General features: G+C 45.5%; 1 protein-coding gene across 4 annotated transcripts in view; it reads right to left on the reverse strand.

The window, feature by feature from the left end:
* The window catches only part of NBEAL2 (neurobeachin like 2), a 1,179,347-nt gene that overhangs the window by 715,177 nt on the left and 439,870 nt on the right, over window positions 1-24,300 (reverse strand). For all 4 annotated transcript variants that reach the window (XM_069645798.1, XM_069645800.1, XM_069645799.1 and 1 more), the window contains exon 3: window positions 13,590-13,754. In XM_069645798.1, coding sequence (XP_069501899.1) covers window positions 13,590-13,754 — 165 coding nt within the window. The remainder of the gene's footprint in view (window positions 1-13,589; window positions 13,755-24,300) is intronic.

Here is a 24,300-nt window from a genome sequence, read left to right on the forward strand (position 1 = left end):
TCCAGGTAGGAATATATGTGAATACCTCCTCTCCTGAGACTTGCTGCCACAACCGCCAACAGTTTGGTGAAAACCCTCGGCGCGGAGGTCAACCCGTAGGGCAGAACTCGAAACTGATAATGAGAATTGCCAATCGCGAACCTCAGGTACTTTCTGTGCTTTGGATGGATTGGCACATGAAAGTAAGCATCCTGAAAGTCCAATGATACCAACCAATCTTGGAGTTGGAGAGCCTGAAGGATCTGAGAAAGAGTCACCATCTTGAACTTGTCCTTCCTGAGGAACTTGTTCAAGTTTCTCAAGTCCAAGATGGGTCTCAGTCCTCTGTCCTTTTTTGGGATGAGAAAATATGGCGAGTACCAACCCCTGTTCCTCTCCGCTACAGGTACCAGTTCTATGGCATGTTTCTCTAGCAGGGTTAACATTTCCTGCAACAGGAGCGGATCCGGAATTTTGGTGGAGTTGGCTCCCGGTGGATGATTCTGAGGCCTTTTTAGAAAGGGGAGACAGTAACTTTGGGCTACTGTTTCCAGTGCCCAAGCACCTGAGGTAATGCCCCGCCATTTCTTCAGATGTTGAGAGATCTTGCCTCCCACTGGTGTTTTGTGTAACAAGGTCTCAGAGGGATTTGGAAGCAGCTGCAGGAGTGGCTGAGGTACAGATGCCGCTCCTGAGGATGATTTTGCACCTCTTCCTCGTGCTCCACGAGAGAAGTTTCTTTTGCCCCTTTGAGAAGCCTGTCCTCTTCCTCTACCAAAAGAGGAGTAGTATCGAAGAGAACGACCCCCCCCCAGGAAGATGAGCCGGAATAGGGTTTTAAAAATCTACTGCAAGAAAATTCGAATAAGGTTAAATCCTTGCTATGGATCCAGGACTGGATTGACACGGGTGACACGTGCAAAAAACACAGAATAATGAAGCTGATGCCAAATGGAGAGAGAAATTTGAATAAAACTCAGCCATATTTACACAAATTTCCAGACAAAAAACAGAGCATTGTTCATGAAATATCGTCTTAACCAATTTCCAACCAGAGAAAATCTAAACATATGGAACGGCATGGATCAAACCTCCACAATGTGCCGACTCTGTGGGAAAGATACTGAAACGTTGAAACATCTGACGCTGGCATGCAGTCATCTGACACAGGAACGCACAAAGCATTTTGGAAGGTTTATAATGGCAAAGCCTTCATTGTCCGCTGAAGAATGGTGGACTCGACTTTCTCAAGACTCAGATCGCAGCCTAACATTTGAACTAACCTTCTTCTTAGAATCAATGATGGAGAAGCTACTAAAGGCCGAACCTAATTTGGAATTACAACAGTCGAAGTTATCAGAGGCGGGTGTGTAACCAGCCTCAGTGGAAGAATTGTCCTTTCCCTGAAAACACCTAGCTTTGAAGTTTTGGTGAATGTAAAACCAACCCAAAACATTGTGCCAACAAATTTATGTCACATGAGGGACTTACTGATTGGTTCGCCCTTTTTATGGGTTCTCTAGTTTGGTGGCTTTTCCTAGTCTTTTCTTCTGTTCTCTTTTTGTGGGTTCTCTAGTTTGGTGGCTTTTTCTAGTCTTCCCCTCTGTATTCTTTTCTTATTTTTTAAAGGTTTGTAACAAACCAATAAAAATAAAAAAAAATAAAAAAATAGGGTTTTAGAGGCTGGCGCAAAGAGGCGCTAAGTGATTTAGCTGCCGCTTTCGAGGTCTGAAGTTTTTCTAGGCTTTCATCAGCCTTTCTGCCAAAGAGCCTCGAGCCATCAAATGGCATGTTGAGGAGTCTAGCGTGCACGTCTGTTGCAAACCCTGACTTCCTCAACCACGCAAATCTGCGTAGCACAACGCTTGCAGCCATGGATCTGCTGATACTATCAGCAGTATCCAGTCCAGACTGGAGACATTCCCCCATTGTCTCCTTCCCGTCTTTGACTATATTCAGGAAGCCTTCCCTTTCCTCGCCTTCCGGAATATGATCAGCCGCCGCTGAAATACAGTCCCACAGGGTATGGGTAAACCTGGCTAGGGTACAGGTGACATTTGCCGACTTAAGTGCCATACTGCCTGACGTGAAAACTTTACGTGCCCAGGCATCAACTTTTTTATCCTCTCTATCTGGAGGGATACTTGGATAAGCAGTTTGTTTTGAAGTAGATGCTGCCTGAATGACTAAACTCTCTGGAGTTGGATGTTTATTCAAATATTCAGGATCCGTGCCAGCTGGTCTATATTTTTTTGGAAAAGTACTATCTGCAGCAGCAATAGTCTCTGGTTTCTCCCAGTTCTTCTCCACAGTCCTTTGAAGGGCCCTGTGGAAAGGGAGAACAGGATCTTTCTGAGGTCCCTTGACGATTATATCCGTCATGTAATCTTGTTAAAAAATGGGTGAAGTATTACCCCAACCCATAAATTCAACTACCCTGGTCATAAGACCCCCGTACCCAGCATCTGCATGCTCTGCAGGATCAGGTTTGGCGAACTCTAATTCTGGGGATGTGTCTCCTCCATTGGCAGAATGTAGAGTATCACGCAGGTCTCTCATTCTAGATGCCTGGTCAATAAGTTCCTCAGGAACTTGTCTTGTACCATAAGTAACTCCCAAAGGAGTAACCTCGTCTTCTTCTGAAGCAGACTCTTCATAGATTGCTGACAGAGATTTGTAAAAGTCTGACCTGGGCAAAGGAGTGAATCTCCTTTCTTCCTCTTCCATCTGCTTCGAAGGAATTGGCAAATCCTTCAAAGTTGTCGAAGGGGTCTTCAAAGATGACTTCGATAATGGCGTCGAGGATGTTGTTGGCTTCGGATTCGAAATTATCGACGCCAAGGGCGTCAACGAAGTCGTCGAAACCTTCGACGACTTGTGTTTCTTGCAAGGCACTGGAGAAGTGCTCGACTCTCGAAGAGCCTTCGACGGTTTTACGTCGACTCAAGTTTTTTTGGATTCCTCGATGCTACCGGTCTTTGCCATGGTAGCCTTGGACTTCCCTTTGTCGTCCAATGGAGCGACTTTAGGGGTTTGGCTTTTTCGAGGGTCTTTCGAGGGGGGTCGGGGCCGCGTTCTCGAAAACCTCCATCTTTTTGCGGAATTCTTCCCACTTACTGAGAGAATCCGATTTAGTCGGACAACGAACTTCTTCAGTCGACTCTGAAGAAGAAGATGATGATGATGAGGGAGATCTATGTCTCCTCTTCATTTTTTTCGATGATGACGGAGAGTGTCTCGATCTACTCCTGGATTGAGATCACTTTGAGTGCCTATGGCGATCCGATTCCTTAGAATCAGTCGCTTTCTTGTGTCTTTTTGACGTAACCTTTTTTGAGGCCTCCCTCCCAACCAACAGTTTACCTCTCCTCTCGCGAAGAGCTTTCTCGGTCATTGATTGGCAGGACCCGCAGTCGTCGGTTCGGTGACTGGAACCGAGACACTAGAGACAAATCCGATGGGGATCGGTGATCGACATCTTAGACGCACAATCTGCACACTTCTTGAACCCAGTCCTGGGTGTCGAAGGCGTTGAAGATGACGACATTTTCTTCACAGAAAATAGAAGCGCGCCGTTCTCGATAGCGAAGCGATCGGAAAAACGGAACTGAAGCAACGGGCGCGGCCCGAGCTATTTATACCATCGGTGACGTCGACAGAGTACGGCGTCCGTCGAGGGACAATCAACGCCACGACCTCAAGCACAGCGCCCTCTGCCGAGAAATTTATTTTCCGAAGCAGCGAAGCTGCAGATAACGAATTATCACAAGATGAGGAATACCTGGGAGGACACAATCCATTCGAAGTGCACATTATAATGAAAATGTCCATCACATTTTTTAGAGGGTGGGGGGAGGGCAGATAAGGGTTTGGGTGGGTTGTGAATAGGTAAAAATAGGTGGAGGCAGGGGAGTTTGGGGGAATGGAAACAAGTAAATTGGGCTTGACTGAAGGGGGGAAATTAAGATATTAGGGTGTTGGAAGACATCAAAATACAAGCAGTGCAAATACGAACTGGGAGAGGAGAGCAGTTAAGGGGAAGGGAGAGGAGCAATTGGAGGGGTTTGTGAACAGGGGAGTGCATGTTCTTTTCTCTTGCAGATGCTGCTCGGGGGAGCAGTAAGGTTCCCCAGATGTGGATATGCAGCCACTCCATGCTGAAATGGGAGGGAAAGAGGGCTGCAAAGAGGTTTCGGTACCCAGCTGGGGTGCAGTTATGCAGTTGCAGATTTGAGATGGTCAGGGTTGGTGGGGTTTGAGGTGGGATCAGTTGCTGCCCATGTTGGCTGGGTTGAGAGAGAAGCATGGGATGCCGGCAGCGCTGTTCTTGTACATGGGGGAGAACGATTTGGTCAGGGAGCCAGGGAACTCATAAGCGAGTGAACTACACCAGAGCTGAGAAACCAACTACTTATAAGAAATAGAGTCTAAAACCAGACCATCCAGGTCTCTCAAGAATTCAACATTGCCTTGACAAAGACAACTTGTCCAAACACTTGCTGGTTGAAGGACTGAAATGTTTGACTGTCAAAAGAAATTGACAACAAATAACTATTAAAATTCCTTATTCTACCAAATTACTTATGTTTGCTTAATTGATGATTACTTGGGCTAGAGCAACAATCCAGACCTACCATCAAACGTTCACCGATTGCCTTTGGGGTTGGGAGTAGAGCCTCAGGGCTCTGGGTTTGTAGCAAGCCAGATCTTAAGTCAGGACGTGAGGCACCCTACTAGTTGGATTTACTCAAGCCATTAGAAGCTACAAGTGTTGTAGTTGGTTGCATTTTACTTTAGGTCTGTAGATGTGCATGAGTCCCAGATGGTGCAGAACAGCATCCATATTTCTGGCAATGATAGAGGAGCCACAGTCATGCTGAGGGGAGGTGGTGTAGAATTAATTCAGATTAATTGGCCAGCACGCTAGTTCCCATAAGGCTTTGCGAGAAACAATTAAGCCACCAGACAAGGTGCAGGTGCATCTAGCTAAACGACCTTCATTATATGAAAGTGAGTTTAGCCAACTCAGAACCAGAATAGAGACCATTTGGCTCAGAGTGCGCAGTCTTGGTGCCTTTAGGTGTGATGCAGTGTTCCCAGAGAGGTGGTGGCTGGTGTCACATGGGTGGGCTGGACTGCATCACATGCAACTCGACGGGTACTGTAAAACCACACCCACAAGATGTACTCTTAGAAAGTCCATTCTTAATGTAACAGACTAAACATAGAATACTGACATCCCTGTATGTGGTTCAATGTGTAAAACTAAGAATTCTCAAAACCTCAGTGCAGAGGGGCCCCACTTTCAAGACAGGGATACTATGTCTGATGCCAACTACGTTATTACCATGAAGCTGTGCAGAAACCCTGCCTCTGCCTTTGCTGCCCGTTTCCTTATTGGATTATTTGGTGGTGCGCTGAGGGTTTCAACATAAAGAAACCACAGACAAGGTGCCAGGAAGTAACGGCTTGTGCCTTCTCTTTCTACACATCTCAAGAAGCTGACAAGTGCGTTGTTTATTGTTTTATCCACTTCCCCTTTCTACCAGGGTTGTTGTGAGTGCAGCAGGACTGCACGATCTGTTGTAAGCGGGATGCTTACAGGGCCAGCAGCTCCTGCAGAATCCTACCAGCTCAGACCTGTCAGTGTGCAACTACCAGGGCAAGGCATCTGGGGAAGACCCAGGAAGCTGCGTGTAATCCAAACAGGAGAATCTTCCACCGATATTGATCTCTTCCCTATTAAGAGTCATAAAAATGCCTGGTGTATTTAATGAATCACCACATGAAAATATGAATCCTGTAGATTGAAGGTCACATTTCCTCGGGAAGGTGAGTACCCTCTGCATCATATTCACCTGGAATGATTGCTTTGTTATCTCTGACAATCGGAATCAAAGAAGATCACTAACCTGATCAAACAGCTACTTCCCAAGGAGAAGACAAATGCTGAAATGAAGATCTCCAGGACAGCCCTGCCCTCCCCTCACCGGAAATAATTACAAAACCAATGAGGCAAGGAGCACGACCCCCAGGGAAACCCTCAGGGGGAAGAAAACCCTGGATGGATGCGGCTCACAGGACGTCTGGAGGTAGGTAGCAGTCTTCTGTATAGTGGAAGGCTTGTGGCGGAATTGGAATCTCTACGGACAGAGACAGAACAGGTAAGTATACAGTTGTTAGACGTAAGAAGGGTAGAGTAGGATAAATGGTAGGCTGACACTTACTGGCCGATCCCGCCGTAAAAAACTGGAGGGCTAATGTGGACCCGGAATACTGCAGGCTAAACACCTAGGTCCCGGAAGGTTAGTAGAAAACCCACCCTAAGGATAAAGAGAGTTCTCTTCTGCAAATGTCACAGGGGAAATACAGAGGGCTTGTGGGCAGAAGAAGCCAACTCACTTTGGATGGGAAGTCAGAAACAACGTGATGTTCAGAACGGAGAATGGAAGTAGATGGATTGTCGGGGATGGACGGGATCCAATACAGGAGCCGATTTGAAATCTTGAGAAAGGAAGAGGGCAGCTGAAGAAGTCTGGGAGAAGGATGATGAAACAGAGAAAAGGTTAGAAAGTAGTTAGAATCTGCAAAGGTGAACGTAGCTCTAATACCTAGAAGCAAACTTACGGAGCGCCGTCTTCAACCGTAGCGACGCATCGGATTGCAGTCCTTCCTTCACTATATGGAATCATGTGACCGGCAATCCGCGTCTCTAGGAGACGTGCAGAGTCTGTACCGCTGTCTGCAGTAACGTCGAGGAGATTAGCGGCCATCTTGGGCGTACTAATCCGTATTGTGCCGCATAACCGGCGGCGCTGCCAAAGAGACCAGCGCCGGAACGGTGTAACAGTATGCCCCCTCCTCAAGAAGGGTTAAACCAACTTCCCCGGGTGTAACCGAAAAAATCAACGTATTAGTCTAGGGGCGTGAACCCCGGAGGCCGCTTTCCAGGACCTTCAGCAGGGGAATACCCCTTCCAATCCACCAGAAATTGAAGGCAGCCCCTATAATAACGGGAGTCACAGATGCAGGCGACCTCGTATTCAGGACCGGTGTCGGTCATAACCGGGGAGGATGCGTCTTGTTAGTTCGTAGAAAGCGGTCATTCACAGTCAACTTGATCTGTGAAACATGAAAGACTGGATGAATACGAGACCATGAAATGGGTAATGCCAATCGAACAGCAGCAGTTCCCACCAACGCCTTCACTTTGAAAGGACCAAATAATTTAGGAGATAGTTTAGAAGGGGTTAAATGCCTAGGGAGGAACCGTGTTACGCTCACCTGGCTCCCACAGAGGCGATCGGAACTGGACAGCTGCGGTCTCCACCAATGTGACGCATAGGGCCGGACTGGACTGGCCCACCTAGCTTCGTTTGCTTGGCCCGTAGGAATATTCTTCTGCAAATGGAGAAAGGGAATTAACCACCCGTGGAGATGAGTCTAAATCCCCCACCCCCGCTGTTCTCCCCACAGATCACCTTGGATGTCCCCTCTTGTAGTCTCACCTGATGGTTTGAAAAGATGAGCTCTCCATCCTGCATTGAGCGCAGGGGTGTGTTGATAACCAGTTGCTTCACTGGCTCGAAGGAATTGGTGAGTTCCAGAACAATATTGACTCCAAGATTCCCGGCAAGACACCGTAAGTAGAAAGTTCGTAAGAGTTCAAATGCCTCACTTTCACTCTTGTCCGATTCCTTGCAGGTTGCAGCTTGACCCTAATGAAGAGTTCCTCGTGGCAAGCGGTAGTATTCTGGTAAGGATTTGTATTTTCCAACACAGTTCGATAAAATAATGTCAATATGTAACCTGTTGTTTTCTCCCTTATTCAGGCGCTGAGAGAAAGTATGAAGTCTCGGGGAATAATACCTCCGGCCTTAAAATCAGGTAAGTCTATTGTGGTGAGGAGGGTTCCCCTTGTTAGTCCCTTTGTTTCACCTGCTGTCCTTTTGGTTCCCCTTAGGGGCCGGGGTTCGGCAAAGATGCAGTGGAAGCTGCGCCGACCCGTGAAGAAGAATAGTACCCCCGGTGGTAAAATCAGGTAAGTCTATGGGGGCGGGGGTAACTAATATTCCTCTGTGTATTCCCTTGGCTCACCTTGCTGTTCTTGTCTTCTCCTTAGGTGCCGGAGTGCGGCGGGAACATGCAGGAGGATGCGGTGGAATGTGAAGATGCTGCGAAGGCCGGTGAGTTCAGCGCAGCGCTGCAGCAGGCGAGGCGACGCGCATAAATAGCTTCTGTCTTCCAGCTCGAAGGCGCGATGGATCGGGAATTCAGGTAAGGATCAAAAGGTATTGCTCTTGTTCTAACTTTTTCTCCTTCTTTCTCCCTTTTTCTAGGAGCTCCAAACTCGAGGCGGGCGTGGCAGAAGGCTGGATGCAGACTTGCAGGCACGGTGAGTGTTACGCTGCTGGATGCAGAATAACGCGAAGCGTGTGCTGCTCTTCGGGTGTGGTTTAAATAGCCTCCAAAGTAGTCCCAGGTAAGTATTCCTCTCCAGCCACGCCCGAGTAAAAAAATAGTCCCTAAGTAAAGTAGTCCCTTCCAAGCCTCTTTTGGCTTGGAGCTCTTGCAGCATGGTCTGCATCAGGTAAGTTTGCAGCATGGTCTGCATCATTTAAGTTTTAATATATGAGCATGGCGCCTATGGCGCCAGGACTGGACCCAAATAGCCCTTAGCAGGGGTTGTTGGGCTTGCTTGGGATAACTTGATGCCTGCTTCCGGGGTTGCTGGACTTGGTCTGGGTCCCCGGGGGTAGGCATCAAACCGTGAGGCTAGCCAGACTGAATCTCCCACCTTTAAATCTGGCATCTCACGGTGATGGCGATCTGCATTTCGTTTAGCTCGATCTTGAGCAGCTTGAAGAGGTAAACGAGCGATCCGATGCCCATTCTGTATGTTTGATAGAAGATCGTCGTCAACAGTAGAGACGCATCGGATTGCAGTCCTTCCTTCACTATATGGAATCACGTGACCGGCAATCTGCGTCTCTAGGAGACGTGCAGAGTCTGTACCACTGTCTGCAGTAACGTCAAGGATATTAGCGGCCATCTTGGGCGTACTAATCCGTATTGTGCCGCATAACCGGCGGCGCTGCCAAAGAGACCAGCGCCGGAAGGGTGTAACATGCTTCTTGATTTGTTTAGACCTTGATGGTCCAGAATCTTCCTGAGTTTTAACTTCTTTTCCTGCACCAGGAAGAACCAGGAGTAATATCCCTGCCCTTGATGAGCAGATGGCACTTCCTATATGGCTGCCTTATTGAGCACATTTTGAAGCTCTTTGCGCAGTTGGTGGGATGTGATGTTCTGTACCCCTCTTGGGCTGAAACTGGGGTCTTTTAGTTACTTCTAGAGTGTGTCTGGAGTGAATCACTTGCAGCACCCATCCGTCTGACGTTCAGCCTTGCTCATGCAGCTACAAACTTGGACAATGCATTCCCGACCTAATTACGAAAAACAATATGCCCTTACCCAAACCAACCCTCATTAGATTGGGCCATTAGCTGAAACTATTCCATTTGAGTACAGATAGGGGGAAATGCCATATGAGGAGGGACACAAAGCTTGTAGGAGTTTGGTTATTTGCCACCCATTTACTGCACCTGGCCATGTTAATCCATATGGCCATTCCCACCCAGTTCCTGCCCCTTCTGCCCAAAACACCTCCTTATGGGAACTCTTTGAGCTCGCTTTAATCAAGCCTTACCATCAAGCTTTGCAATGAAGTGGCTGCCAGTGTTTTCTCAAAGCAGTCTTCCAAGTGTTAATCACTTAATTTTAAAGTCTCCACTGGTGTAATAAAAAGGTCTTAGCCAGGTCTGCCTTCAGCCACTAATTTATAAGCACTATGTGTGTCCCCCATGGAAGTCCTGGTAAAAACAAGCATTGGCAAAGCCACCATTTTGGCTTGTTTATAAAAGATAGGCATTTGCCAGGCACTGCTATTACATGCCCAGGTACTCCCACCATGTTGCACCCGCTACCACCAATAGCCAGTTAATAACACTGCAGCAGTGCCTGGCAAGTGCCTTTCCCATGTCTACACCAAAGCCACACCTTTGGCATTGCCATTGCTTGTTTTAATATCCAGTAACTTTTACTGCTGAATATTCTGCACTGAAAAATGTGTGGTGATTATTCGGCGGTAAATCACTGGACACCAATAAAACGTCAGTATTTGGGCAATAAAAACTTCTTTTTGCACATAATCACAGTAACCTGGCATTCAAAACTGCCCTTTGCACAGGGTTGCAGTATCTTGAGTGGGTAGCTGTAGTTGTAAATAAAACACTACATCAACAATTTAGCCTGTGTCTAATCCAAACTGTCAGCTCCTGGGAAAAATCGCCTATCTGGGCATATGAGGCGGATGCGGGTCAAACGATAACACTGGGTAGAAGAGAACACACCTTTTTAAGTGGGGCGATTCAGAGAGGTTAGACGGCTCCAGCCCCAGGAGTTTACCTGGGCACACACAGTTGTGCGTGGTTACATGTGCCTGTTCCCAAGCAAAGTAGTCATGCTGGTCTGTGTCAGGAACGGCGGATGGAAGATCTAGAATCGCTGGAGGCATTGAATTGCCCAGTGCGCATTCCAGTCCTCACCCAGTATGGCGGACGTTGCTTTAAAAGCTGACTCCTCCCACCATCCGGCGCGTTGTATCTGTATATTCTACTACTTCAGCGCTCCGTATCGTGTGGTTACTACGTCCGTGTCTTTACCCTGCTGACCTTCCTTAACTGTTCTTTTGCCCTCCTAAATTCCCCTCCTGTCCTCCTTCCCTTGCTGTCATTCGAGTACTTCCTCTCCAGAGTGTACGTGTCTACTCCTCTGTTTACCGTTCTTCTGTATTACGGCATCCGCCTCCTGTTCGCCGTGTGAAAATCCCATTCCGTTCTCACTGGTAACCGTTCTTCTACCTTTCCACTTACCTTGTTTCGTGCCCTTGTTTTCCTTGGAGTATTCACTATCTCCTTTCTGGGTTTCTGTCCTTTGTCTTAGTCTGTCAGTTACGAGCGGCACTCAAATTCAACGGCGCCATTTAGTTTCCTGCAATTCGGCGCCCACCGATTCGTACGTTTGCAGAACATTCTCTCACTCTGTGAGCATTCTTGCCTTTCATTCTACCGTGTAGTTTTCTTTTTATCTTAAATCTTATTCAGTTTCTCTGTATCCTTGTTCCTTACTCTTTTTTTCTCCTTATACTGGCATCTTTGGGATCTGTCTATTTCCAATTCTTGCTCTTCTTGTCTGTCATTTTATTTACTCCTCTAGCCACTCGTCAATTTATTCCTATTTGGTCCCCAGCCTTTCAAGACATCCTCGTGAACCCTTTTTCAAAGGACTGTTTGGTGTGGGATTACCCACATTGCTTGTACTTCGGAATCCTGTTCATCTTTTTTGGAAATACAGAGCTGGAACAGACTTTACCCATTTGAGCTGGAAACAGACTTTCACCCTTTTGAACCCATCTGGAAACCAGGGTTTTTTCCGCCTTTGTGCTTTTTCCCTGGAATTAGGGCTGGCCCCCTGGGGGTCCCCGCGGACAGGGTTCTATCTCTGCCAAGGTGGCCTCCGGAGGGGATAGACCCCATTTATATGAACGGAAGGTCCGGACACCCACGGACAAGACTCCTAAAAGGAAGAAGGACTGTAGGAAGACGGAAGCTGTTCCTAAGGAATTCACCTCTGAGGAGTCAGGTGAGGAGGAGAGGGAGGAGGATCTGAATCCTGACGGCATTCCTGACAGTCTGTTCCTGGGCACAGGAGACTATTTCCATATATGAGGCCGTTTTGGATATGTAGGACGTCTGTCACATGATGAACATATATGGGATTATGAGGTTGCCACCCGGCAAAAGTGACTTTACTGGGCACGGAAGGCTACTGAGCACATGAGGGTGCAGCTGTATATAGCAGTCGGTATCAGGGTGCATGCTTCTGGTTCAGGGGACACAAGACTGTTCTTTGGCATTTGAGTTTATTCCGGGACATGGTCTGAACCTATTCATGGGGGTCATTCCTAAAAGATAATTGTAGTAACCTTTTTACTATTTCACTTGATCTCTCAGGGTTCTTCAGTCATTTGACACCACTTCCAGTGGCGTCATCTAGGTCAAAGTTAAGGGGCAGAGGAGGAGGGGGAGGGGGGAGGGAGGTGGGTTGTGCGTGTTTTCACTTCCACTACCTCTGGAATTCTGGTGAATTGGCATCACTGATATTCAGTGTGTTTCTGTAACATAATTTACTCCAAGATCTTTTTAAGGCAGAGCTGAAGCGTGTGTGAAATGATAGGCAGGGGAAGGGGCATGCTACTGGGTCTAGGGGATCGTTCGCTGCAGGGAAACGGGCAGACTTGAAGCACCTAGAGGGTGCTAATCTACAGGGAAATGGCATGTCTTGGTGAATAGAGATTGGCAGGGTTGGCAGATCTATGTAAGCTACCTGCAGGGATAGAGAAAGGCAGACTAGTTGAACAGGAATCCTTGCCGGGAGTGAAATGGACAGGACTGACGGGCCTCTGGCCTTTGTGTGCAGAGAAATGGACAGACTACACCTGCCAAGCAGTCCTTATGTGTTAAAATCAGAGGAGTTGCTGAGGGGAGGGGGGCTGAGGGGGCTATAGCCCCGGGTCTTTTGGTTGTAGTCCAGGATAGAAGCTCAGGGGCTACAACCAAAAGGCTACCTAGCCCCGAGTCCCAACAGTCGCGACATTGGCGTAGCCCCAGATATTTTCTAGGCCTAGCAGCAACCCTGGTTACAATAAGTGCGATGGTTATTTGAGCAGTCTGACAATGAACACTGACCTCTCGCAATCATCTGTGCTACCACTAATTTCCACAATTTCAATGCACTACACAACACTGTGCAACATGGGAGCAAACGCGAGGTGTATATGCAGGTAACGGTTGAACTAGGAATTCTATTCTTCGCATCATGCTCTCAACCTTCCCCTACAAGTAAGATTTCCTAGCAGAGCCTCATACGCAAAGAAGGGGAACTTTAGATGACCAAAGCACCCAACACGAATGAGCCTCCCGTGAACAACCATTGACGGGAAACAGCATCCTCCCACCCACAGATCGCATTCTGGTGGTACATGTCCTTATACACTCCAGAGTGGGAGGTTTTCCTGTTCAGGCGGTTTATTTTCTTTTTCCGTGGCAGGCTACACAGAACAAGATAACCACCCTTTTGACACAAACGCCAACTGACATCCATGGGACACCCAACCCAGCTTCACCCCTAACAGCACAACACACATTTCAGACCTGCATCACTCATGCAGGACATTAGAGAATACCTCTGCCCACAGACAGCCCCAATGGGACACAACAGTTCCTGCTTCAGAAAGGAAGCTTGTGCGCTGATAAAGTAAAACAACACACAACGCATTGTTTGTGAAGCAGGCAGCAACTGTGACAACAATGTTGTGCTAACTCCCCAAATCCTCGTGCAACTTTCGCCTACAAGCCCCCCCCTTATTTTAGGCTGCCATGAAAGAAACAGAGGCAGCACTAAAGGCAGTGAGTGATGTGTGATCCAGTGGGTTGCAGAGAGAAACCAAGAAGCAAGCACCTTGACTTGGGTAGGAACCGTGCACGCACCTGCAGATGATGATGAAGAACTTGATGAGCAGGAGCGCCTGGCCAAGGCCCGCCTCGGCCGCCTCCTGAGAGGAGAACTTGTGCACACAGCTGCCCAGCTGTTGGCTGAGGACCTGGAGGACATCACGAGGCAGGAGCGGGATCTCGGAGACCGAATCCTCAGGCCTGGAAAAGAAGAGCAACCGGAAGCAGTAAGGCAAAAGGTGCGCCACTGTACACAAAGCGTGAAAACACAACTAAGGAATGAATGGGGGCATGCAGTCATTACACCTAGATGCGACCCCGAAGTGATCAGAGCAAGGCGGGGTGGAGCCGTCCACTGAAAGGTCACTCAACTGGGATGACACCGCCCATTTAGTATTCACCACATCAGCTCATATAACGATTGCATGCATTTGTAAGGTCTCGTTCTAGCAGGCTTGGCCTCGCCACCTGTCAGCAAAGCATATTTACAGAATCCCAACACTAAACATCTTGATAGCATTCCCCACATGCCAGCACATTGCATTCTTCGCCCCCCCCCAGCCCCCCGCCCGAATCGGAGTATGTCCTCGGCGCCAACGAGCTCACCACCTATAGAAATAAGCAGAATCCAAATCTCTATATTCACTACATATACGTCACTCGTTGCAGACCTGTGATATAATTAATTCTAAACTACAAGTTATATTAACACGGTTTATATCTATTATAGTTCATATTACATTCGTTGTGAATTTAACAAATGACTTAGCCTTATAGAAATACTATTACAAAGGATCAAAATCATTTACTATGTCATTTCTTTGTGGTTCTTGTTTTATTCAAAGTCTGTAACCTGTTGATATCTGTATCAAAATCAATATTTTAACAATAAAAATCATTAAAATCAAAAAAAAAAAAAAAAAAAAAAAAAAAAAAAAAAGAAATAAGCAGAATGGGAGCCCAGATTACACTGGCGCAGACTCTTTGGTGCTCCTCTTTGGTGCTCTGATACTCGTTCCGTTTACGACTCCTGTCTGAACCCAGGGAAGGAATTGGGCCAGAAAAAGAGAGCTGCGCACTGGCAAAAACGTAGTGTAGACATGAAATCTGCATTTTCATGGCACTGGCATAATGGTGCTACATGCCGAGAGGGTGGCAAAAATTGGCTGATTGTGCTAGAACCTGGAAAATGCCCATCCAAAAGACAAAACGGTTGGCTTTGCCATTGCTCGTTTTTAAGACTTCAGTTCAAGCAACAGATGTAAGGATATATATTGCTTCTAAACGAAGTGGATGAATTGACATTTGGTTAAGACAGTTGTATCACACTAGTAGCTGGGTTTTAGCTGCAATTAAGCAGTTGTCTTTCGGAAGGCTGCTAAAAAAAAAGAAACACAGCTAAACTCAAAAAGAGTGGATGTCTTGGGTGTGGAAGGGCAGGTAGCAGGTGGGCATGGCCATATGGCTAGCACAGCCATGGGTGATCAACGGGTGATTAAATAAACATCCACAGGCTAGGTGTCCCTAATCTTCACTTGCTCTGGGCAACCCTCCAGTCCATCGTTCTTCGCCTGTCAAGTCCTTAAAGAAAGGGGAAAGACCACATGCAAACCAGGCTTGGCTCCACCCGCAAAGGGGGAGTCCAGCCCAAACTCCTAGGTCATATCCAAGCTGCACGAGACCACAAACATCACCAAACATGTTTCAGCCTCATTGGGCATCATCGGCGAGGAGCAGCTTGGGTCTCTAGGCCTAGCAGACACAGGACCCAAGTCTGGCCGTACCCGTCTCACTCGGGGTGGCAAAGCAAAAACAAGTGGCTGTAAGGTTTAGAAATAATTCCTGTGGTCTCGTGCAGAAGGGATGTGAGGTAGCAGTTCGGGCTGGACTGCCCCTCTTGGGGTTGGACCAAGCCTGATTTGCATATGGTCTTTCCCCTTCTGTAATGGCTTGACAGGCCAAGAACTATGGTCTGAAGGGTTGCCCAGAACTATGCCAGAGGTTAAGATTCATTCTAAACCTTCCAGCCATCACCTCTTTATTTTTGCTTTGATTAAGCATTTGCCATGATGGGATACTTTAATACCAGTAGCGTATCTACCGTAGGAGTAGGAGGGGGGGCGCAGTTTGAACTCCACAGTGCTGGAAATCGGGCCTTCAAAGAGCAGACCAGGAAATGTATCCCCAGCTGCTGCTGGTGGAGTAACTTCGCAGAAAATGCTGGGGCTGGATGTGGGGGGCGGAGATATCTAAATGAAAGGGGCCCCTGCCAAATGAGAGGACCAAAATGGTGTGCCACAAAAGTTGGGGGTGGGGACAAACATCCTTGTCCCCACCTAAATTTACGCCTATGGCTGCTGCCTCGCCAAGAGGGCCCTGTGACCGGGAGAAAATAACCCAAACACTCTGTTCTCTAACTCTTGGGAGGCAGTTTTCACACTTTCTCTGCGTCAACTTTTGCCCTGCTAATGGTTGCAGCCACCCCTTCCCATTCGAGCGATTGTTGCGGTCACCAGCATGACAAAACACAGATGAGAAAAGGCATCTTAACAGTGGCACCACAATTACTGCTGTAAAATATTTATTTTGTTAGCATTGCCTTTCTAAGGCTTTTAGTCAATTGGCACAATGATGTAACATTTCCTAGTAAAAGACCACACACCCTCCAGTTGCCTACCAAATCCGTCTACTAGCCATACAATTCAAATATGTAACGAAATAAAGCTCCCTTTAAAGGATATAACTTAAATAGAAAAAAAGGTTTTGCTTGTATGTGGCTAGTCAAATGTTAACATCATTTAACTTCAAGCTGAAAGTGTCTCACAATCTCTATACTAAGGTGACCTTAATACACACATTATTTCAGTGTGTGTCTTTTAGGTGCTAACATTACAGTGGTGTGCAATACACATGTTGAAACTTGCATTATGTTGTATTCTGTGACTTGTAGTTTCCCATTCAGGATGTGGAAATAAAGCCACAATTATATTCTTTTGCCTTAACAACATTTTTCCATATACTATTTGTGTATTTTAAAAAAATCACTACACAGCAGCAGTATTGTACTCCTGGAAAGCCAAAACTTAAATATTTTTAACAGGTAGAGTTCAGAAATGATGTGGTCAAGGGTCTAAAATGCCGCGTGAACTAAAATCCTCACTTCAATGCTTAACAAAAGGGGGTAATCATGAACACATTACTTAATCTCACTGTGCCTCAACTTCAAAATGTGATTCCTTATAAGTTATTACCTTCACACTGGTTGAATAAAATGTTCCTTACAATGGGGCAGATTTAATGATTTTAGGGAAACAATTGTGTCCCCCTTGTGCTTTTGTTTATGGCCCCTGAGACCATCATCTAGAATATTGTTACTGTTGTACAATCTCTCGCTTTGTCCCATAACAATTGATTTGACAGGCAGATGTATAGGCTCACCGGCCAGTCAGTGCAGCAGAGGTTCTAGTATAGTGTACTGACTGTGGCAGAACCAACATTTATTTCCTTCCCCATTTCCGCCGATCACCGAAGTTGCTTGGATGGTCCATAGAACTTGCACACAATTGCACACCACCTGCTGTTTTCATAGCTTTTTTGTGTTTTATGATCAGCAAGAGGAGGGGAGCAGGCTAAGGGTGATTTGAAGCAATGTTGATATGTGCAGATCTGAAAATATAGGACTTTCTGTGGTGTGTACGTTTTAAATATGTTATGAGTTGCCTGGAGCAGTGGTTAATGCACAGTACAGGTTGCCCATGTAAATTCTTTGTGTGGTTATCTGTGGTGTCTGTCAGAGTGGTGTTTGGAGCGATGCATTAGTGTACCTGTGGTGAGGCAGTTTGGTGTATAGGGAAAGTTAGTACAGGCACGCGTCTTCTGGTGGCATACATTCTATTCAGTTGACCAGAACCTCCCTTCTGACTGCCAATTTGCACTGCAGATGGACACATGCACCATGAACTAGCAATTGACAAAGCCACAATTTGAACGTTAGTCTATCCCCACCCCAGACGTTTTGGCAGCAAACACTGAAAACAATACTAATGACAGTGCTTTACTCTCAAAAGTGTCAGCTCTGATGAAGTGTTACAGACGACTGTTTGATGTGCAAGGTTTGTGTGCATGATACATACCTTTGTCAAATGATAACTACAAGCAGATGGGTTTATCACAAAGGTTCTTCTGTGGTTGCAGAAGTCTTGATTTTATTAAGATGTTTAGGGCAGATTAAGGTGGGGTCTGCAGCCATTGGCTCTCCAGATGTTTTGTACAACAAACACAATCAGCCGTTGTTAGCATAATCAATGGTGAGGGATCCTGGGAAAAGATCAAAATAACCCCTGGTTTGAGAAGATGCAAGTTTTCCAATGTCAGTTGGGAAATAATTAAACATTCCTGGCATTTAGGCTCATAAAAAAAGAAAATAAACTGATGTTAAAAAAGTTGGTTTGCATGTGTGTTTGTGTGAATGTGTTTGTGTGTTTGTGTGTGTGTGTGTGTGTGTGTGTGTGTGTGTGTGTTTGGATTTGGGTGTGGATGTGTTTGGGGCAAAGATGCACTCTGAGAGCCACATAATGTACAACCTAGGGCAATGGTGCCATGTACTGAGACAGACAGCAGGATTTTATTTAGGCACTAACATGAAAGGTGGGCAGTGCAGGCATATATTGTTGAAAACTGCCTTTTTGGGGGCACTAGCAGCATGAGAATGTGTTTCTCAGGGGCAGGGCTGGCATGTCAAGACCAGCCTAATTATGTTCTTTGGACACAAAAACCCCAAAGGAGGGACATACCTCATGATCAGGTTTGAGCAAAAGCTGCTTGAATGTGGGGCAATGCTGCCATATATTTTTTTGAGAGACCTCCTGGTTTTTCTTTAAAGACAGCCAGCATCAACACCCGTTACAAAATGTTCCTATGCACTGTTGAAGTGTGTCATGTGTTGCCCTGCAGAACGGAGTGTAAATCCCACATTATTTCACTATATTTTGCTCAGAAAATGTACAGTAGCAGTCTATTTTATATACTTTTGAACAGGAAGCACCGGCCACAAAGTTGCTCTGTTAGGTTTAGGTGAGCATACTTGGTTAAATTCAGGGACAACCTTTACATACCTCCATTTTACAAATTCACCAGCTGCAACTGCGGTGGACTGTAGTGGAATCAGTTTGGGTCATAGAAGCCCATGAAGGTGGCTAGTTAGGTCTTGCTACCTTATTTGAACACACTTTGGGAGACTAATTTCCATCATCAAAAAGAAACCAGGACTTTATCCATTGTTTTCCCCTCTAACTCATCCTACACCGGATAGATACTCCCCTGTTTAGTACCTTTATGACTCGGTTTTAAAAACAGTCCCCTAAGCAAAAAAGACATTAGAGTACTCCAATTAGGACTTTACACCTGTCCACTAAAGAATACAACATAAATAATAAGGTGCCGTTTCCGAAATCAACGTTTCAACGTATGGCAGACAACTTACTGTCATTATAACAAATCAAATGGTAGGCCTAGTAAAGGCTAGAGCAGGTGGCCGGAGAGGGTCAACGATGTTCTAAAAACCCTTTCATGTTGTGAGGACATATTGTAATTAGGACTATAGAAGCTAATGTACTGGCCCTACAAAACCCTTTTTGTGCTGGTGTTTGAAGCTGACATCCCACTACACGTTTTGAACTACGACTCCCATTTATCCTCACCATTGCCTATGCTGGATAGGGCTAGTGGAAATTGTAATGTAAAACCTCGGGAGGTCCAAAGCTTGCAGATGTCTATATTGCATCTAAATTGTCAATTACTATGTGCAAGAATAACCTTCTTTAGTTCTCCAAACATTATTTACAATGCTTGACAAAAGTTGTCATACCTTCATAAAAGACAGGGTATAGTGCATCTGTGCTTTGTCCAAATACAGTCAAAAAGGTTTCCCCATGCCTGGTACTTATCAGTAAGATCATTGAGGTGGTTGCAGGTGATGTATTGACTGATTTCTCAAATGAAGTTATCACGGATGGCATCTAACATGTCCTAAATGGCTAGGAGTATGGTAAATGGAAGGGCTGTAAATGTTGCAAGTATTGTCAAGTGTCGACACACCTTGGCTTGCATGTGGTTAATTGGATTCACTGCACATGTAGATGTCAGGAGGAGTGTGCATAGAAATGTGGCCTGTCAGTGAAAGTCACATGGTGACAGACACAGTGCAATGTCAGTGCACATGTGCGACACCAGGGGAAATGTAAATGTGCGGGGAGCTTACCCAGATCCTTTGTCATAGTATTTTTTAAATGCAAACTCCAACCAAGCTTTGCAACTGAATCCACCGTAAACATCCAGAAACATGCTTTTTAAATGTTGCAGCTCTTTTTTGCACGCGTGATCTGCGTGATAACATCAGGGATGTAATTTGTGAGGTCATCGGGGTGCTTACGGGCTGTGCAATGTGTGCCTCATAGTTAAGGTGGCACAGCTTTTGGCATCTGCCGAAATTTCAGGGGTTTTGTTGCATTAAATCGGCACTTTAACGTCAGTTCAGCTAAATGTTTTTTCGAATTGATGATTCTCGAACTTGATTCTAAAAATGGGTAATGGCAGATTTTCAGAAAGGGAAAAGCTTGCCACCCGCATTGCATCATGGGAGATCTGATTAATGTTTCCGGTACAGGGGCACCCCTCTGAACGCCAAATAAAAAATATATATATACTGGACAGATGTATGCCAAACCAACAAAGTATTTCCTTTGAGTGCTTTGGGCCCGATTTGTTTCTTATTTGGCGCAAATCCATCTGGCAGTTTGGGCTGTGCGAGGGAGTGAAAATGAATGGAAAAGGGAAAAAAAAAACACCTTTTTTTTTACGCTTTACATCTTTTGAACCATAACAGATTTGCACAAACATTTCCAGTTCTGGGGGGCATAGGCCCGAACTCTTTTGTGCTGATCCGTCCTACGGCTCAAAAGTTATTAGGCATAGAATTTTTTGTGGATGATATTTTTCAGCTTCCTATAAAATATACACATCCGGTAGCCAGTTAAAAATAAAAAATAAATTTAAAAAAGCTGCAAATCCCCAACACCCCAAACCTCCCTGAGCACAACCCACCCATGGACTAGCAACTCCGCCTCTGTAACAGCAGTTTGCGCCAAGCAGCTATGGTGAACCTTAAAACATGACAGTATAGGAGGCAAAGTCGGCACTGACAACAACCGAGTATGCAACCTACAGGTTATACACTGACCAATGTTATACTTCCTTCACCTCTTAACGTAACGTGGCCCGAGGGCGGGCTACACTCTTTTGGGAGGAGTGTGAGCTAGTACAGATGCAGCAGAATCTACAATAGTATACAGTGATACCAAAATAAAACATGTCCATTAGAAAAATAGTAACTTCATTAAAAAGTAAACACTGCAAAAACTATTTAAAACTATTTAAAATTAAAATAACAAAGACCCACACCTATAAAGGAAACAGAGAATGCTGACTTTGAAAATAAAAGGCACTCTGCCAAAAGATTTCAGTAGCAATGTCAATGTTCAAGGTTAGGTCTAGGTATTTTAACGTGGTTTTTCCGGTTTGAAGCAATCTGTGTGTAGCTTATCCCAGTGTTTGAGAATCACTTTACGTATAGAATTACTCATGGGGGTAAAAGTGGTAACGCAGGTCATTTTTTCCTTTGATTGATTTCTGACAGTTGGGGTGAGGCAGATCTCTCGGTTGGTATGTTTGACTCTTCTTCTTGCCTGACGGATAATGTGGCTAGGATACCCACGTTCTTTGAGCCTAGTTGCTAGTTCTTTGCTTTTCAGATCATATTCACTCAATGTGGAACAATTCCGTCTGATACGTAGAAATTGACCAAAGGGCAGATTTGTTTTGAGGCCCAAGGGGTGGGAGCTTGAATACTCTAGCAAAGTATTTTTGGAGGTTGGTTTGCGATATAATGTGGTATTCAAGGAATTGTCTTGATTCTTAGATATTTCTAAATCTAGAAAAGGAATCTGGTTTTTATTGTAGTCAATGGTGAATTGGATACAAACATTTTGGGAGTTTAACCATTTCAGAAATGAGTGTAGGTCCTCCTCTGTGCCTTTCCAGATCATAAAAATGTCGTCGATATATCGTAACCAGCAGCCAATTGAATTTTTGAAGATGTTGTGTTCAGCGTAAATAGAGATCTTTTCAAAATTGTCCATGAACAAATTTGCTACATCCGGGGCAAAAGTGGCGCCCATGCTGGTCCCATGGCACTGTTGATAGAAAGTTTGTTTGAAAATGAAGTAGTTTTCCATTAAGGCTAAACGAATGCATTCAAGGAGAAAAGCAGTCGGGGGGTCCATAGATGTTCTGGCGTCTAGATAGGTTTTGAGCACTAGTATGCACTCTTTTTGTGGGATACTGGTATACAAAGATTCAACGTCAAGTGTCACCAGTAGGTCGTCTTGATCCGCTTGTAGGGTGTCTAGTTTCCTAATCATTGATGTGGTATCTTGAACATATGAAGGCATTTTGCAGATGAATGGTCTCAGAAAATGGTCTATGTAGATAGACAAGGGTTCCAAAAGAACGTGGGTATCCTAGCCACATTATCCGTCAGGCAAGAAGTAATGAGTAATTCTATACGTAAAGTGATTCTCAAACACTGGGATAAGCTACACACAGATTGCTTCAAACCGGAAAAACCACGTTTTGCGTTCAAACGCAATCGGAATCTAAAGGACATCCTTGTACACACATATACTGAGGTTGATACCACCAGCAACACCCAAACCACACTATGGCAGCGGTACAAGGCCATTTCAAATGCGGAAACTGTTCTGTCTGCAGCCTAACAGCGAATATCAAGACCATTGACCTTAAAGGAAATCCGTGGACACTCAATTCCTTCACCAATTGTAAAACCAAATGGTGTGTTTACATTATAAAGTGCCCGTGTAACCTGATATACATAGGCAAATCAAAAAGAGAAATCAGACTATGCATATGTGAACATCGATCGTGCATACGAAATCAGATCGATGACAAACCTCTGGTGGCACATTATAAGAAAATGAAACACACTCACAATGACTTATTCTGGGCAATACTACAAACAGTCCGCAATCCCTTCCGCGGAGACGATGGAGATCTCGCCCTCCGCAAACTCGAACAAAAGTGGATTTACCGGTTGAACTCTGTGAAACATGGCCTCAATATCTCGATTGAATGGAATCTCTTCTTTAAGAAATAGGCCATTGTTTCGCTACACCAGAGGCTACACTACTATAGCTTATTTGTGCTCATCCTCAAACCATTCCTTTGGCTGACCACTGTCATGACACACCCCGGGATCTGTTCCCCGCTTTCACTTTGACTTTTTGTTAAACATCTCTCAATGTGTCCAAAGTACCTCTCCAATGACATACATTGATTAAAACAAAGTGTAATAACCTTTTTTTGTTGCCACATGCAAAACAATGTAGTACAATATCATAAGACATCGTATATTTGAATATTGTCTTAATCGTTCTGTTAATATGTTGTTACGATTGCCTTTTTTGTATTAATAACAAACGGACATCTAGCATTGATATCTTTGATACATGAGCCCAACACATCACATAAATGGCGCACGGCACATACACAGCCACCAGTATCCTGTCTCACACCGAGACTTGTCCACCACGCCTGCGCACAACCTCAGACCTACACAGCTCACTGGGGCAATGTGTGACTGTAATCTACTGCACACGGATGGCATATTCAAATGACACACCATGTAAAATACAAGGTCAAACAGTGTTTTTCCATGCCAGATTTATGGTAAGCTTCACAATGTCGGATATTTAATCATGTTTTTCAACGTGGTCGAACTGATTTAGTATACTGAACCGGTGCCTGATGGGCTGGCCCACTGGCGCACAACGTAGACATTACTCCCCGGCGCATGCGCACTGACAAACACCTCGACTTATACCGAGGCTTGTCCACTACGCTTGCGCACCGATTTCGACTGACACAGTTCACTTGGCCAACTAATAGGTAAGCTCACGGCCGCACTTTTGCGTTCCGTTTTACAATAATTGTCCGATACTATCCCCTCGGTCCTCCTTTCACTATCTTACCGGCACTCGACCTCCGACCCATATCTAGAACCACTGTCACGGCACCCATTGTTGATAACTCTGCCGACGAAGTCACAGGGCCTCAAATACTGGCCGCACTTCATTTTCTTCATATGCACAGCAGATATGAAACAACGTCGTACTGCAACATGCATACTTTATTTATTTAGTTTCCACCTTAACCACGTAATTTACTACTGTTGGGGTTTGTGCCGTTTTAGTCTTTTTTCAGCCAACAGCACTCCCTCACTTAGTAGGAGCTTAACCTCTATGCCCTTTTCCTAATAGTCTTTCCTCTCAATTATAGACTCGAGCGCCTGATTTATGCAGTTCCGCCCCAGCCGCATCTTAAGCAGCTGCCCCCACCTATGGACTACAGCCAGAGCGTTTATTCATTGCCTGGTAGGTCTTTGTTCCTTGCATTCCCTTTTTTCACCAATGTTAGACAAATTCACCATTTTAAACGTTAGTTGTCCATCTCACTGCAGGATGACGCCATATTTTGACCACTGATGCACACGTCCTGAAGACAGTTCGGTATCCATCTTGCAGCGCTGTCTCATGTCTACCAGCCCTGCGCTCCGCCAAACAATTACCGAACCAGAAACACACATCCAAGTGTCGACACTGTTTGATATATTGTG

Source organism: Ambystoma mexicanum, chromosome 2p, assembly GCF_040938575.1.
Source record: "Ambystoma mexicanum isolate Mex_15411 chromosome 2p, UKY_AmexF1_1, whole genome shotgun sequence".
NCBI lineage: Eukaryota > Metazoa > Chordata > Amphibia > Caudata > Ambystomatidae > Ambystoma > Ambystoma mexicanum.